Source organism: Camelus bactrianus, chromosome 3 (assembly GCF_048773025.1).
Source record: "Camelus bactrianus isolate YW-2024 breed Bactrian camel chromosome 3, ASM4877302v1, whole genome shotgun sequence".
NCBI lineage: Eukaryota > Metazoa > Chordata > Mammalia > Artiodactyla > Camelidae > Camelus > Camelus bactrianus.
This window is the reverse complement of record NC_133541.1, coordinates 91,654,525-91,668,109: the sequence shown is the minus strand read 5'-3', so window position 1 is coordinate 91,668,109 and position 13,585 is coordinate 91,654,525. Positions and strand designations below refer to the sequence as shown.

General features: G+C 39.5%; 1 protein-coding gene across 1 annotated transcript in view; it reads right to left on the bottom strand.

The window, feature by feature from the left end:
• Nucleotides 1-13,585, bottom strand: part of ADAMTS19 (ADAM metallopeptidase with thrombospondin type 1 motif 19) — a 222,728-nt gene that overhangs the window by 24,289 nt on the left and 184,854 nt on the right. The window contains exons 19-20 of the mRNA XM_045507852.2: nucleotides 7,274-7,409; nucleotides 2,208-2,412 (exon numbers count right to left, since the gene is read on the bottom strand). Of these exons, the coding sequence (XP_045363808.2) occupies nucleotides 2,208-2,412; nucleotides 7,274-7,409 (341 nt within the window). The remainder of the gene's footprint in view (nucleotides 1-2,207; nucleotides 2,413-7,273; nucleotides 7,410-13,585) is intronic.

Below are 13,585 nucleotides of genomic sequence, written 5' to 3'. Positions count from 1 at the left end.
GAGAGTCATGTAACACGGGGACTGTTTATGAAAGACAAGTAATAAACAACAATCGAAATGTAAAATACTAAATCTGATGGACATCACCTTTTTACATATAAGGGAATTCATTTTATTTTTGCTCAGATTTAGTTTGTTTTAGCCTTAAGAAATGTTTATGAAAAAATGACAATGTCTAAGAGGTCATTTCTCACAGGCTTTCCTTAAAGCTAAAACAGGGAAGACTTAGCAACAGCAAAACAAATAGTTTCTTTACATAATTATATACCCCTAGAAATCATCATCCTAAGTGGCTGTATGAACTGAAAATACAACTCAGTTCAAAACATTTTAGTGCATCTCATGAATAACTGATGCCTGACTGACGATGGTGATGTAACAGGTATGAAGCATCTAAGATGCAACTGACCCTCTCATTTACACTTAAATGCTCCCCACTAAGGAATATGTATAAAGCTTCCCAGTTTTACAGAGGCAAGCGTCTATAAGCATCTGGACGCAGGCACCAAAACAGCACTGGACAGAGAGGGGAGAGGCAGGGAGGGGTCAGAGACGGTGAAGCTTGAAAATCTAATTCATACGTGTATCTGAAAAAGGTCCAAAGAAAGAATTGCAGGTATGCATTTAGCAATGACGTAGTGTAGGAATAACCATGCAGATTTCAGCAATTGTCTTCCTGAAAACTTAAGCATAGAACTCATGAGATTTTAAATATAAAAAATTTTGCACAAATGAGCAACCGTCTCAGAATTTATAGTTCACACTTAAACACAGTGAGCTTCAAAGTGGACTACATGTGTGATTTGGCATTTCAGCATTCACATTTTTCTTTTTTGCAACTGAAACTAACCCTGATCCATAGAGTCAGTTTTTAAATTAAATCAAAACAGGAGAGAGTTTTTAATTGGTACACTGCATAGAGACATATTTCTCCCAGCTGGTGCCAAAAATCTGATTGGTAGAATATTTCTGCTCTATGTCCTCCTGAAGAGTTTATGAAAGTGTTCTGGTTAACTCTTCAGTTTGGTTAACTGAAAGTTTATGGTTAGGCTGAAGATAGGGTATTTTTGTGTCTCTGATGTTCACATGACTCTTGTTTCCACATAGAACTCATCCATTCTGATGTAAAATTGAACAGTTCATTCTCAAAAGTATACATAAATGAAGAAGAATCTATTCAACAGCAACGTGTAGCTCTGAAGAGTCAGACAAGAGAAAGTTACATTGTTTGCTAGTGTGTCTTTCAGGAGTTGGGTTAACTGAAGAATATTCCTAAGCCTCATTATTGAAGCTACTTTATCCTCAATTTTCAAAAGAATAGCTTCCTACGGCAACCTAGCATTTTCTATTTGTCACTTCTGACATCCTAGCTAATATTCTGAAGTTGAGCATGTGTATGCTTTTGCTCCTGGTGTGTGTGTGGGCCTGTGTCTTTGCACATGTGTATGAGACTACAATGTCGAGGTGGTGGTGTGTGCCTGTGTGTGTAGCCACGTGCTCACCTAAAACGCTTCAGAGCAGCTAGTCAATACAAGACTGGTGCTAATTATTAGGTGAAGACACGTAGCATGATAAGAGAAAATAAGCATGAGTCTGGCATGGAACACACCTGCACGGTACACGCTACAAGCTGGTGCGTGTATGGTGCAGTGAGTTGGGCAGTGTTGGGTTCAAATCCCAGCTCCAACACTTAAACAGGCTTCTGGCTAAACCATTTAATTTCCCTGAGCCGCAGTATGAAATGGTGAAACTGTTAACTTTTTTGCATTAGTAATTAAATATAAACAAGGTACTAAATGTGAATTAAAAACAGAACCCCTGCTCACTGGAAATGACTGTTAAGGGTTAATGCCTTCTCTTCTCCTTTCTCTTCTAAACGTTCAGGGATATACAATGAGTCAGGTGTGTACTTTCTTATGTGGCCACTCAAGGGTATACTCATGGCACACAAATAAAAAGCTGGATTCTAAAATGAACACAAAATATGCTCTTGATTATGTTACAATATTTAAAGAGCAAATGTCTGTTTTTTTCCTACTTTCAAAATTATTTATAACGGATGTATTCCTTTTATTACCAGGAAAATCAATAAATGGTATTAAAAGTTCCATGCAGAGATACTCTGAATGGGATACAACACGACCTTACACAGGCTGAGAGTCAGGAAAGCAGGAGGAAGCGGAGAAGCCGTGGGGCGGGGCGCGCACCTCGGACCACACGCCTGCCTCCCACACGGTCATGCAGTCCTGGCCCTCGCAGCGCTGGGAGGAGGCCGGCTTGGGCCCAGCGCAGTCCCTCTCCCGGGCTCTGATCAGGGTTCCGTTGCTCAGCTGCTGGGTACAGGCCACCTGTCTGCTCTGCATCCCTTTTCCACAAGTTCGTGAACACGGGGTCCATTCTGTCATCATCCATCTGAGAGCAAAGCAAGAGTCACGGAAAGAAGTTGGAAGATGCTGCTTACTGGGTATTCGACATGATGCCTGGAGGCAGCAGAGTGTTACGCAGTAAGTTTATACCTTTTTTTTTAACCAGCATTTGAGTTTCTCTGAGACACCTATGCCTTCTATTGCTTTGAATTCCCCGCATGTCTCATCTCAGGGCCCTGCTCTTATTACAATCTCAGAGGATATACAGGATTCCGTCCCCGTCACGCTGCTGGCTCTGCCCGTTCCTGCGCATCAGGCTGCCACACTGAGGGACCTAACAAGGATGAAACTGCTGACATGTGTGAACTGTTCCTATTCTTTGTGTCTGAAATCTTCAAATAACCCCCACGGGTTAGGTACTACAACTATCATGGCCATTTACTGAAAGGGGAACGGAGGCCAGGAGAGAAGTAGTAACTGACCAAAGGTCACAAGGTTGTAGAGTCAGACACCGAAATGAGGCTGCAGACGACCTCACACGAGACACGTGCCGGTATCAGCAAGCTGAAAGGAGACTGCGTGGAGAAGGCCCACTTACCTGGGGCAAGTAATCCCTAATGCCTGATGCCCGTCACCTGTCACCAGATTTGTGTCTGGGACACACCCTCCAGGTAGCCAGAGACGCTTCATGAGGCTAGCCGCTATCCGGCTGCAATGTGATCAAAGCCATTGAAGCGACAGGCTCAGAGGGCTACACGCCAAGTGACCTCACTTCAGAGGTCCTCAGGACTCCGACATTATCCTTGGATTTCACTGATTCAGCTAATTCATATTTGAGTATTTGAGTACCTAGATGAAGATCCTTTTTCCAAATAATTATTGGGGCAGTGATACAGATATCTGTGTCACTCCCATTTCTAATGAGCTGGAATCTACCCTAAGGATCACTCATTCAAACACCTCCCCAAATTTATTTCAGGAAGGAACCAAGGCCTACGTATGCCAGAAAAACGATTCATGAAATTTGATCTTTGTATGATTCCTGTCAATAAAACCCTCTCTGCCTTTCCCATTTGGACAACCTTACAGGGGGATCTAAATCCCCCACTAAACTATCTGCACCATCCTATTTTCACGCAGTCCAGGGCACTCCAAAGCCCTGAGCATAATTCTGGTTTCCTGACTAGCTGTGCACTTTCTTGAAACAACACTTAACAGCCATTAAGTTTCCCTTTTCTCATTTGTTAAAGTGTTTATAACTATATGGTGTGACATACAATAGGCACTCAGTATGTAGTATATCCTATATATATATATAAATATAGTATATTTACACTTGGTTTATTCTTACTCATATTTCTCTGTTTTCATCTTTCACGTGTGTAGGTAATAAACCAAATGCTCAGCTTGTTCCCCAAACACTTTGTATTTTCACCCCATGGCATTTGTTCGTGGAGTCTCAGCTGCCTAGATCATTGACAGCCAGGTCCAAGTCCCTTCCTCCCTGAGGGGCTTCTCCACCCCACCCACGCAGATGGTGTTATCCTCTGCCCTCTGTCACCTGGCCTGCGGCACTCACACAACGCTTGTTAGATTATCCCCTAGGGATGTAGAGGGGCTCCCCGGCTACCTACAGAACTTGAACTTCCTTTCCTTAGCGGTATATAAGCTCTTCAAAGGCAGAGGTCAATGCCTTATTCCTCTTTGTATCCATAACATTTTTTCACCTAATAGCTTGTCCTTAAACATTTCCTCAAATGGAAATTGTCTCTATGTTTTACAGAAATAGCCTCAATGCTTTCAAATTTCCTTAAACCCAAATGTTCCTGGAAGTTTTCTAAAGTTTGAGAATTCATATTCCCACGCAACCTAGTTTTCTCATCCGTACAACAGCTTAATCCTAAACGAGTCTATGCTTCTGTTTCTGAAAAAGAAAAAAAAATCACGATGACATTTGCATTCTGGTATTTGCCTCTAAAAGAGCTCTTATCTACTAGACGGTGGAGGCTGGTGCTTACCTACCATTTTGCTTTGCAGTCCCCTAGTGGCTTTTTCCTAAAGTGAATATTCATCTTACAAATTTAGTTTAGCTTCTGCTTCATCTTTCTGCACAAGGATAGCTATAAGCACAATATAAACCCATCTATACGCCTTTCCCCTCAACTAGGGAACCCACCATGGAACTATAATGTACACTACTGAAAAGAGAAGTATTTGTAATTTCATGACATTTCAAATTTTTTAAATTAAATAAATCTTAGAGATCCTTAGTATAATGACAAAAGTTACTTTTTTATTCCTTGGAAAATTGCTAAAACATAAGAACAAAAAAATAAAATGTAATGAGAGAAAACATCTTGTACTTTAGAATTAATCTAATTTGGAATTATCTCATTTCCTTATCTTTAAGACTCTTCCTTCAAAATATTTACTTGCGCATCAGTATACTTTATATTTGGAACATGGACTACATCAGGCCGTTCGGGGACTTATTCGATAACTGTGAATAGTGATGAGCATGTTGCTTCCTAGGGTGGGGGCAAAGAGAAAGCAGGAGAAACGAAAGTTGTGCTGTGCCAGTAAGTCTTGGAACGTGCTCCTGTGATGACCCCTCATAATCGCCCACGTCCTTTCCTTACTTTCCAATATTTTGGTTAACCTCACTGACACTGCTTCTTGGTGATTCAAAATATACTGCCTCCTTTTCCGAGGGAAGGAAGATAATAATCTCTAACAAAAAGACTTCCAGTCTCCAGCTGCAAAAATTTCTCACTCAGAAATGTATCGACCTTTTAAAACTATTCCTTTTCCCGAGTCATCATCAAGGCATAGCCCCCTTGATCACTGAGGTCAGTGAATCAACAATAAATTGCATGTACTATACACGCTGATTCTTCACAGACCAACTTAGGAAGTGACAGATATCGTCTGGTCCTCAGATCCAGCTCATTCAAGGTTCCTGACAGACCAGAAAATGCCACTGCTCTTTTCCTGGAAATGGGAAAGCTACAGGGTATATAAAAGAAATGGTGGTTTTGAAATATTTTAATAAATTATTTAACACAAGATAAATCAGCATTTTAATGTCTATTGAGAGAGATAAAAAAGGGAAAGATAATTTTTAGGAATAGTAATAACCAAAAAATCCAGTTTTTTTTAGCTGACAGTGCAAAAGCTAAAACCCTGCTTCTGTGTCTGTCCAGCACTGAGTGCAAAAGACCCAAGGACCTGACTGGAGGCAACAGTCTTCCCGTAGGTCAGCCTTCCTGTGGATTACTACCCTGCCTTATCAAAACAGTTCCTAGTTCACCTGCTTACGGAGTTAGGATGAAAAGCACACAGCCAGGCTGCAGCAGCGGCCGGAACATTATTCTAAATATTTTTATGGACTCTTTTCTTTTGCACATTCTTTTACATATCATTCTTCTGGTCTTTAGAAGCAGATTTCTCCCTGCGAGGCGGAGGGGAGGATTGTTAAGAGTAGGAATGTAAAGGAAAGAAAAAGTAGAGCATTGGTTTTTGAAAGCTTAAAGACAGGAGTCTAAAGAAAAGCAAGTCTTGAAATTCCAGCTTTGGAAAGGAAGAAAAGATTTTCCAAATTCTTTTAAGCTCTCGTTAACATAGCACGGGCCAGATCTGGAGGGCTTAACAGTTGAGTTTTGCAATAAGCCAGAAATAGAGGGAACTGGAGATGCAACGCTACATCTGAAGGGGGAAGGCGGGGGCGGGGAGAGAGGGAAACCAGAACTGAGCGTTAGTTTGCATGACACTAATTCCCAGAGATTATTGCAGATAGAAAAGCCTAAAGATAGTTAATTGGCAACTCGGTTGCTTTTCCTCCTTCCACTCCCCATACATGGCGGTGGAGGGCCAGGAGGAAGATTTTATTAGCTAAAGACCCCTCCAAAGTGACAGAGTCTCTACGTATCCCGGTTGCAGGATGCAGACATTCACCGTGACTTCGGCAGGAACTGCTGGGCGAGATCAGCTGTCTGACTCCCTAAGAACTCAAAACTGCAGGCTAACTCACTGAGCCTCAACACGGCTCTGAGCGCCAGCACAGAATAAACGTCCCTGTCTCTGTATTCTAGAGGAGTCAGTCCAGCCTCACGCTCTCTTTTTGTCATTCTAGCCCTAAAAGTTTTGAGGACTTTTGACGCTGGGGCTTAGTCTCACCCGAGCCCAACATTAAGTTTTATATGAAAGCTCAGAGATTTCTCAGGAGCCCTGGGACAGAAGCCACTGTGCATAGCACCGCTGTGAGCCCGCACCCAACCACACGAAGGTTCCGTTCATTCGTCTCTGCCGGTTACTAAGGCACAGCCGTCCCTCTACACCCCTTTAAGCTGCTCAGCACAGCTGTTCAGGGCCCTACTCATGAGTTTCTTGTCTGCTTTATTGCTTCTTACTCATTGGAGAAGTCAGACAGGATTGAATCCGGTGATCAGCGATCAGGAATTGAACAGTTTGCACTGGGTCTCTGGGGAGAGGAAGCAAGGATCTAGCCTTGGGGACCACAGGGACCACCTGTCCCGCTGCTGTGCAGGGGCCTGGGGCCTGGCCAGTCCTGCTGTAGTTTATACCACCACTGGCAAGTCCTTACACACCACGTTAGAGAATGAACAGCTAAATTCAACCAAATAACTAGGTTTTTGAAGAGGTGGCCAACAGGTTATGACATAATTTTAATTATTCTCCCTCCCATCCAACTAGGGGTTGTTTTCACACTAAGGACAGCAGGTGAAGTTGAGGTCAACCCTTGCCTTGTTTCTCCCACACGCATTCCATCACGGTGATTACCTTGCTTTCTTAGACCTCACTTATTTAAAGCCTTACATTTTGGTACGTGTTTGTTGCATTGTTTTTAAGGAAATGTAGTTTTGTTAGGAGTGGCGGGGCAGGAGTACCTTGTCTGGCATGGCTGCTCATTGCACTTGCGAATCTGAGGCTCAGGCTTAGTTAAGTATTTGCATTTCTTGTTGTCCACAATGCTGATATTTTTGTTCATGATTTTTGTGCAAGACACCGTTGTCTTTCTTTCGCCTGAAAAGAGCGAATAAACATACAAAGAAATGTTATTATTGGCCTCTGTGTAATGGATTTAGGAGGTATTCCTAGCCTTGTAATGTTCATATTTTAAACAAATTTTAGGTTAGAACAATCAAGATGATATTATTTATAATTTAGTTAGCAAAATATACCTCTAGGCTTGAGGAAGATAAATGGTAATTTTTTTCCCTTGTTAGAAATGAAATGGCAAGTTTTGTAATACAAAGGGGTTGTGGGAGCATACGTTGACAAGATGTTAATTAAGAATTTGCTGTAAAGAACGGTGCCGTCTTTTAGTATTCACTGGTGGAAAGCTGTTCTTTGTATAAAACCTACGTGCCGTCATGAAGGCACATAAATGTGCAGCTAAACATAAGTGGACACTGCATCATCCACCGCATGTCATCCAGGCCCTGTGGGGGGCTCTGAGAAGCAAGCTTATTTTAGTATACCTCAGACCCTTATTCTTGTCGCTTCTGGTAAAGACCCCAAGAATTCCAGAAATCCTTGTTTTCTAACGATTGTCAAGTTCTCTAAGAAAAGCCATGGGATTTTTCCCATCTTCCTCAAGATTTAAGAAAACTGGCTTTTCTCCTTTCTCTGATAGGAGAAGATAAAGTCTGATAAGAGGAGGCAAAAATGACTATTTGTATGTTGTATTCATTTGGCTTAGAGCCTACAAACACACTTACTTTGACAACACTTTTATTGTCTCATCTTACACCGTGTTGATTCTGTTTCTCTAAAAAAGCCTAAGTATCTATACAGGAGTTAATAATCTAACTTAACTTGTTTGACATTATAAAATAATTAAATCAAACAATAATGTTAAACCCAGACAGGTCATGAAGGATTAAGAACAAAAAAAATCACAGGTCGTTTGGGTCACTATTGAAGGGCCCATTAGTTAGGGTCCTATGACTACCATGCAATGATAATTAGAAAGCTCGGAGCATTCATACTGGTCATGCCAAATAGGACAGCCTGGCTTGTGGCAGAGAGGTCGTTATTTAATTAGCAGAGAAGGATGCTGGCACCAAGAGAGGAGGACAGAAAGGATGTAGAGAGAGAGTTACTCTGAATCATTTTTTATTATCTTTGACTTTGACTTGAGAGGGAGGGGAAAAGACAGTCAGGTGGCCAAGTAAAAGGCAAAGGAACAGGTAACGGTTCAGGAACTTTCCTTGATTACCCTCTCACCATCTGACTGAGCAGAGTCCCATGACAATTTGCAGTATGAAAACATGACCACATCTCTATATGTATGTGTGTGGATTGACAGTTATGTCTGTGGTTACTGCACGTTATATTAAAACCATTTAGATCTTTAGTGCCATCTTCTAGCACAGGCAGCACAATGCTGGTCAAATTCTTTTCTGTCTCGAGAATCCCAGGGTTCTGGTGCGATACAACTTGTTCTATGGGAGCTCAACACAGACAAGAGCGCCAAGCAGGTATAAGGCCCTTTCCCCTGAGTGGGAAAAGGTATGCCTCCACCCAGGACCCCATGGCACTCTGTGGAGTGTGCACCAGAGGGCCAACAATGGGGAGGGACTTGAGATGGACATCCAAGCAGAGATTAATGAAAGGTGGCCCTCAGGGCACAGAGATTAGGAAGAAGTCATGCCCTCTAGGCAGGTCAATTAGAAAAGAGCGCTCTGTTCTCCATACAGAAGCTTCCCTGCAACAGACGACATGGCTTGGAAAATGGAGCACGGGCTGAGTGGCAGCCCCTGGGCCAAGGACTCTGTGCAGTGCACCAGCTGCCTAAATGATGTAACAGCTATGCCTCTGAGCACCGCCAGCCTGACCTGTGCACTAAATTGCAGAGAAAAGGCAAATTTACATGCCCCAGGCTATTGCTTGGTAGTTCAAGAAGGGTGGAGTGAGGCATTAGACTTCATCATAGTTGCATTCAATACCCACCAACTTCAAATAATTTTCAAACAAGCTGCTGGAGAAGCAGAAATGACTTCTAATGTTAATTTTCCTTCACAGGGAAAACTGGCCTTACAAGGTAGGAGTTACCTAAATGTGAGAATTTGGGAGGTTTCTGGTCAAATTCCACTTAGTTTCCTATGCTTCAGATACTCCGTTTTGACCGGATGCATATATCAAATAGATGTCACACAAATTTTGTATAATGCTAACATATGTAAGTATTATTTCTACATGACAATGATGCCTACCTAAGAGTAGGGTTAAAATGTTATTTTTATGTAATATAAATGTTAGTTTTAAAATCTAATTTAAAACCTCTAATTTAAGACACTCACTTACAGAATAGATGTAGTTGTCTAAACTAATTTAAATTTAAATTTTGCCAACTACAGCACAAAAAGATGACAAAGAGTCAATAACCAGAAAGCTTTTGTTGAACACGAATGCAGTCACAGAATGAATGACTTGAGCTAATTATACCGTATTCTTTGCTCTCCTCACAAAATATCTAACCTTAGTTATGTTAGCCCAGAGCTAACATATTGAGCTATTGAAAAAAATCTTGTAAGTCCTGATGTATCAAAAGGGATACAGGTATTGGCACCGTTTCAGGAAGCACCTTACTGGGGCTCTAAAAACACATGGAGGCCTGTAAGTATGAACTGGGACATCTCCATCTACATTGGAGCAAAGACGCTCACATCATAAGTTTTTTGGCAGACGGAAGACGCTTAGCCCTATTTTTTAAAAATTTCATTGAAGGAAAACAATAGAATGAAAAAAAATCTAATGCTCAGCTATAGACACATTATGCCTATGAAAATGCAACCAAGCTCTTAAAGCCATATGGAAATGTTATTGTTTGATTTTTTTCTTTTATATATTTTTATGTCCCAGCCAACTCAGGAAATTTCCATTCTAGCATCTAATAGCAGTATTTATAACACATCCAATACTGCGGAACTGAGGGATGAACAGAAAGTGATGAAGTAACTGGCCTTCTGCCTGAATCCTGAGTAGCTGCAAGCTGTTGACAGTGTATTATTTGCTTTACGGCTATTAACTTCACTTCTGGGTCATTCTCATTAAACCAGTATCGGGGAAATCTGTTTTGATGTTTTGAACTTAATTATAAATAAAATACAATAACCATTATGCATTCATCTTAATACCAAATATGGGCAAAATCTGAAAAAAAAAGTAATTTTTATTTACTGATTATTTTTTTGTTCTCTAAAGACACTTAACAAAGACTAGATATTGTGTTGTGTTCCTTCTTTTCCAATCTCAGAAATAAGCTGATACTTTTTTCAATGCTCTGTATTTAACTAATGAAATGGGTATTTTAAATAAAACTATTATGTATTCAGGTAGATCACATTTCTAGAACCTGCATCATAAATGTTGAAACACCCTTGAAAGTGAGTTCAGTGTTTTGATGTATTGAAATTCTCTATGTTATTGGACATTCCAAACTTTTAAAAAATATTTACTTTTCAATTTTGAAATAATTATATATTCACATATACTTGTGAGAAATAAGAGGTAATCTGAATACCCTTTATCCAGTTCCCCACAATGGTAATGACTTGCAAAATGACAGTACAATATCACAATTCACAACCAGAACACAGAAGAGTTACAACATCACAACCAGAACACTCATACTGCCAAGATGCGCAATCTTTCATTCCCCACAAGAATCCTTCCAGGTGCCCTTCTATAGTCACACCTGTTTCCCCCTCCCATCCACCAGTCAGCCAGCTCTGGCAACTACTAACCTGTTCTCCATTCCTATAATGTTTTCATTTCAAGAATGTTTTGAAAACGGAATTACACAGTGTTAACTTTTAGGGACTGACTTTTTTTCACTGAGCATAATCCCCCTGGAGGTTCGAACATCTTCAAGGTTGTATCAATTGTCTGTTTCTTTTTATTGTCAGCTAGTAATTCCTGCTCTGCACAGATCACAATTTGTTCAACAATTTACCCACTGAAAGGTGAAGACACTCCAAGCTGTTCACTAAAATTGTGGAATTCTATAAGAAAAAGACCATATGTATTAATTTGTCTTTATATTTTTCTTTTTAAATTTTTATTTATTTTCTATTGAACTAACAATGACCAGCAAGTAATTGAATCCCAAGCAAAAATATTTTAATGAGGAAGAAGGTCTTATCTCCAAGAACTTCTTAGAGATATGTAAAATGCTGGTTATTTTTTAAGCATCATTTTTTAACTTGAACAACTTCTAAAGTCATGTCATGTCAGTTACTTTGTAGCCATCATTTACATTCCTAGAAAATATTTTTCTCTCAGGGTTTGGACTTAATATTAAAATGACTATTTCATTTTTTATTTTAATGAAAAAATTGTGTTTGATATTATTCATAACATCCAGTAAAGAATCCAGTTTGATCTTGTCATTTCCACATACACAAATATTTTAATGGGATCCCGTAACTTTCAAGTTAAATGTAACCTGAGTGTTAGCGCAACACTCAAGGACCTTCATGAACTAGCTTCTTCCTACTTTTTTGGTCAAATAATTTCCCACAGCCTGATCCTCTTATTTGGCACCCTAATAAATATTTTTGCTAACCTCAGTGCCTTTGCACCTATGCATTTTCCTGGAAGGCTTTCTCCAGCTCTCCTATCACTCTGTATAGTGTTTTTATTATTATCTAACCCCTCCTAGATGGACAGTAAATTCTCTAAAACCAGAAAACACTCATCTTTGGATCATCCAGCAAAAGTGAGAGCACAATCAGTATTGGTAAAGGAATCAATGAATGAAATATAAACATGTAATTCAAGCCCAAGTACCTTCTGTACTAAGAGGTTCATCTCAACACTGTGCTTCCTAAGATGGTAAAAAAAAAATCTGCAAACTAAACGATTAATTATGGGGAATAACTATACATGGCAAATCCAGTACATGGATTATCATTTATGTGTTAAAATTCAAGTTTATGAAGAGTTTACATTAATATAAAAACGCTCCTATTAATTTAAGTAAAGAAAGAACAATACAAAATTGTATTAACTATCACTGAAACAAAATAATGCAGAGAAGAGAAAAAAATAAATTCCGGTGCATTTTCTTTGGCTAACAACATTTATTTTGGTACATGCCAAGTGCCTTTGAAAATGGAAAAACAGAAATAAATGGCACCCTTAGTGAGATACAGGCATCCGTATACTGAGGCCCAGGGGCCTGGATGCCTCCAGAGAATCTGGTCATGGATAAGGAAAGCCATGCCGAGAGGGTATCGCGGTACCAGGCTGACAGCGTGAGAGCTGTAAGCTGGCAAGATGTGGAATAATATGAAGAACGTGGAATGTTAACTTATTTTTTCCCCTTCAGATCATATCTATTTAGGTTTCATAAAAGCATGTTTAACTCTTCATTTATTTCAAAACAGGTTATTAAATTTGGGGGCCCTCATTCTAGGTTTTATTTCATCATTTCATCTACTAGATAAAAGTTAAGTCCTAGAGTAATGTGGTTACTGCATATAGTATGTGGAATTTTGATTCCACGTGAACCCTGCAGATACTATGGTGTCAATGACACACTGATGCCTCTGAAGACCAAGACCATTTCTAATAGTCTTCTACGTCAAAAATCCCCCTGTATTCACTGACTCACACTTTCGAGGTGTCAAAACAAATTTATAACATTCCTTCAAAGATTTTTAGATATTTTAGAACACCAATGCAAAGTAAACAATTATTTCACAAATACATTTTAAGATGTTTGAAAATAAAAGGAGTAGTATCAATGGCCAATGCTAACGTGCAAAATGATATAGCCATTCAAATTTTTCTAGAACTATGATTCAAATTGTGATGAAAAGAGGACATATGTTAAACTGTTGGAAATTTTACTTGAGATCACCAGCACTGTTGGATATTTAAAAATAGTATTTCTCTTAGAAGATATTTTTATATCTTAGGCTTTACATAGCTTATAATAACTGGTATTAATAAATTAATAGAAATAGAAATAAATTAACAGAAAACTTAGTTTGGAACACTGATGTAAAAGATTATGATAATAAAAATTTAGCTACGACACTTGGTGCCTTTTTAAAATGTCTTTTGCCCACTTACTACTGCAATGTAATGTCTTACAACTGAACTCAAAAATAATTTATGTCCAACATTGAAATTTTATACTTTCCTATGATATTTTATTTGCTATTGCTTAGTATATTCCTGTCAAG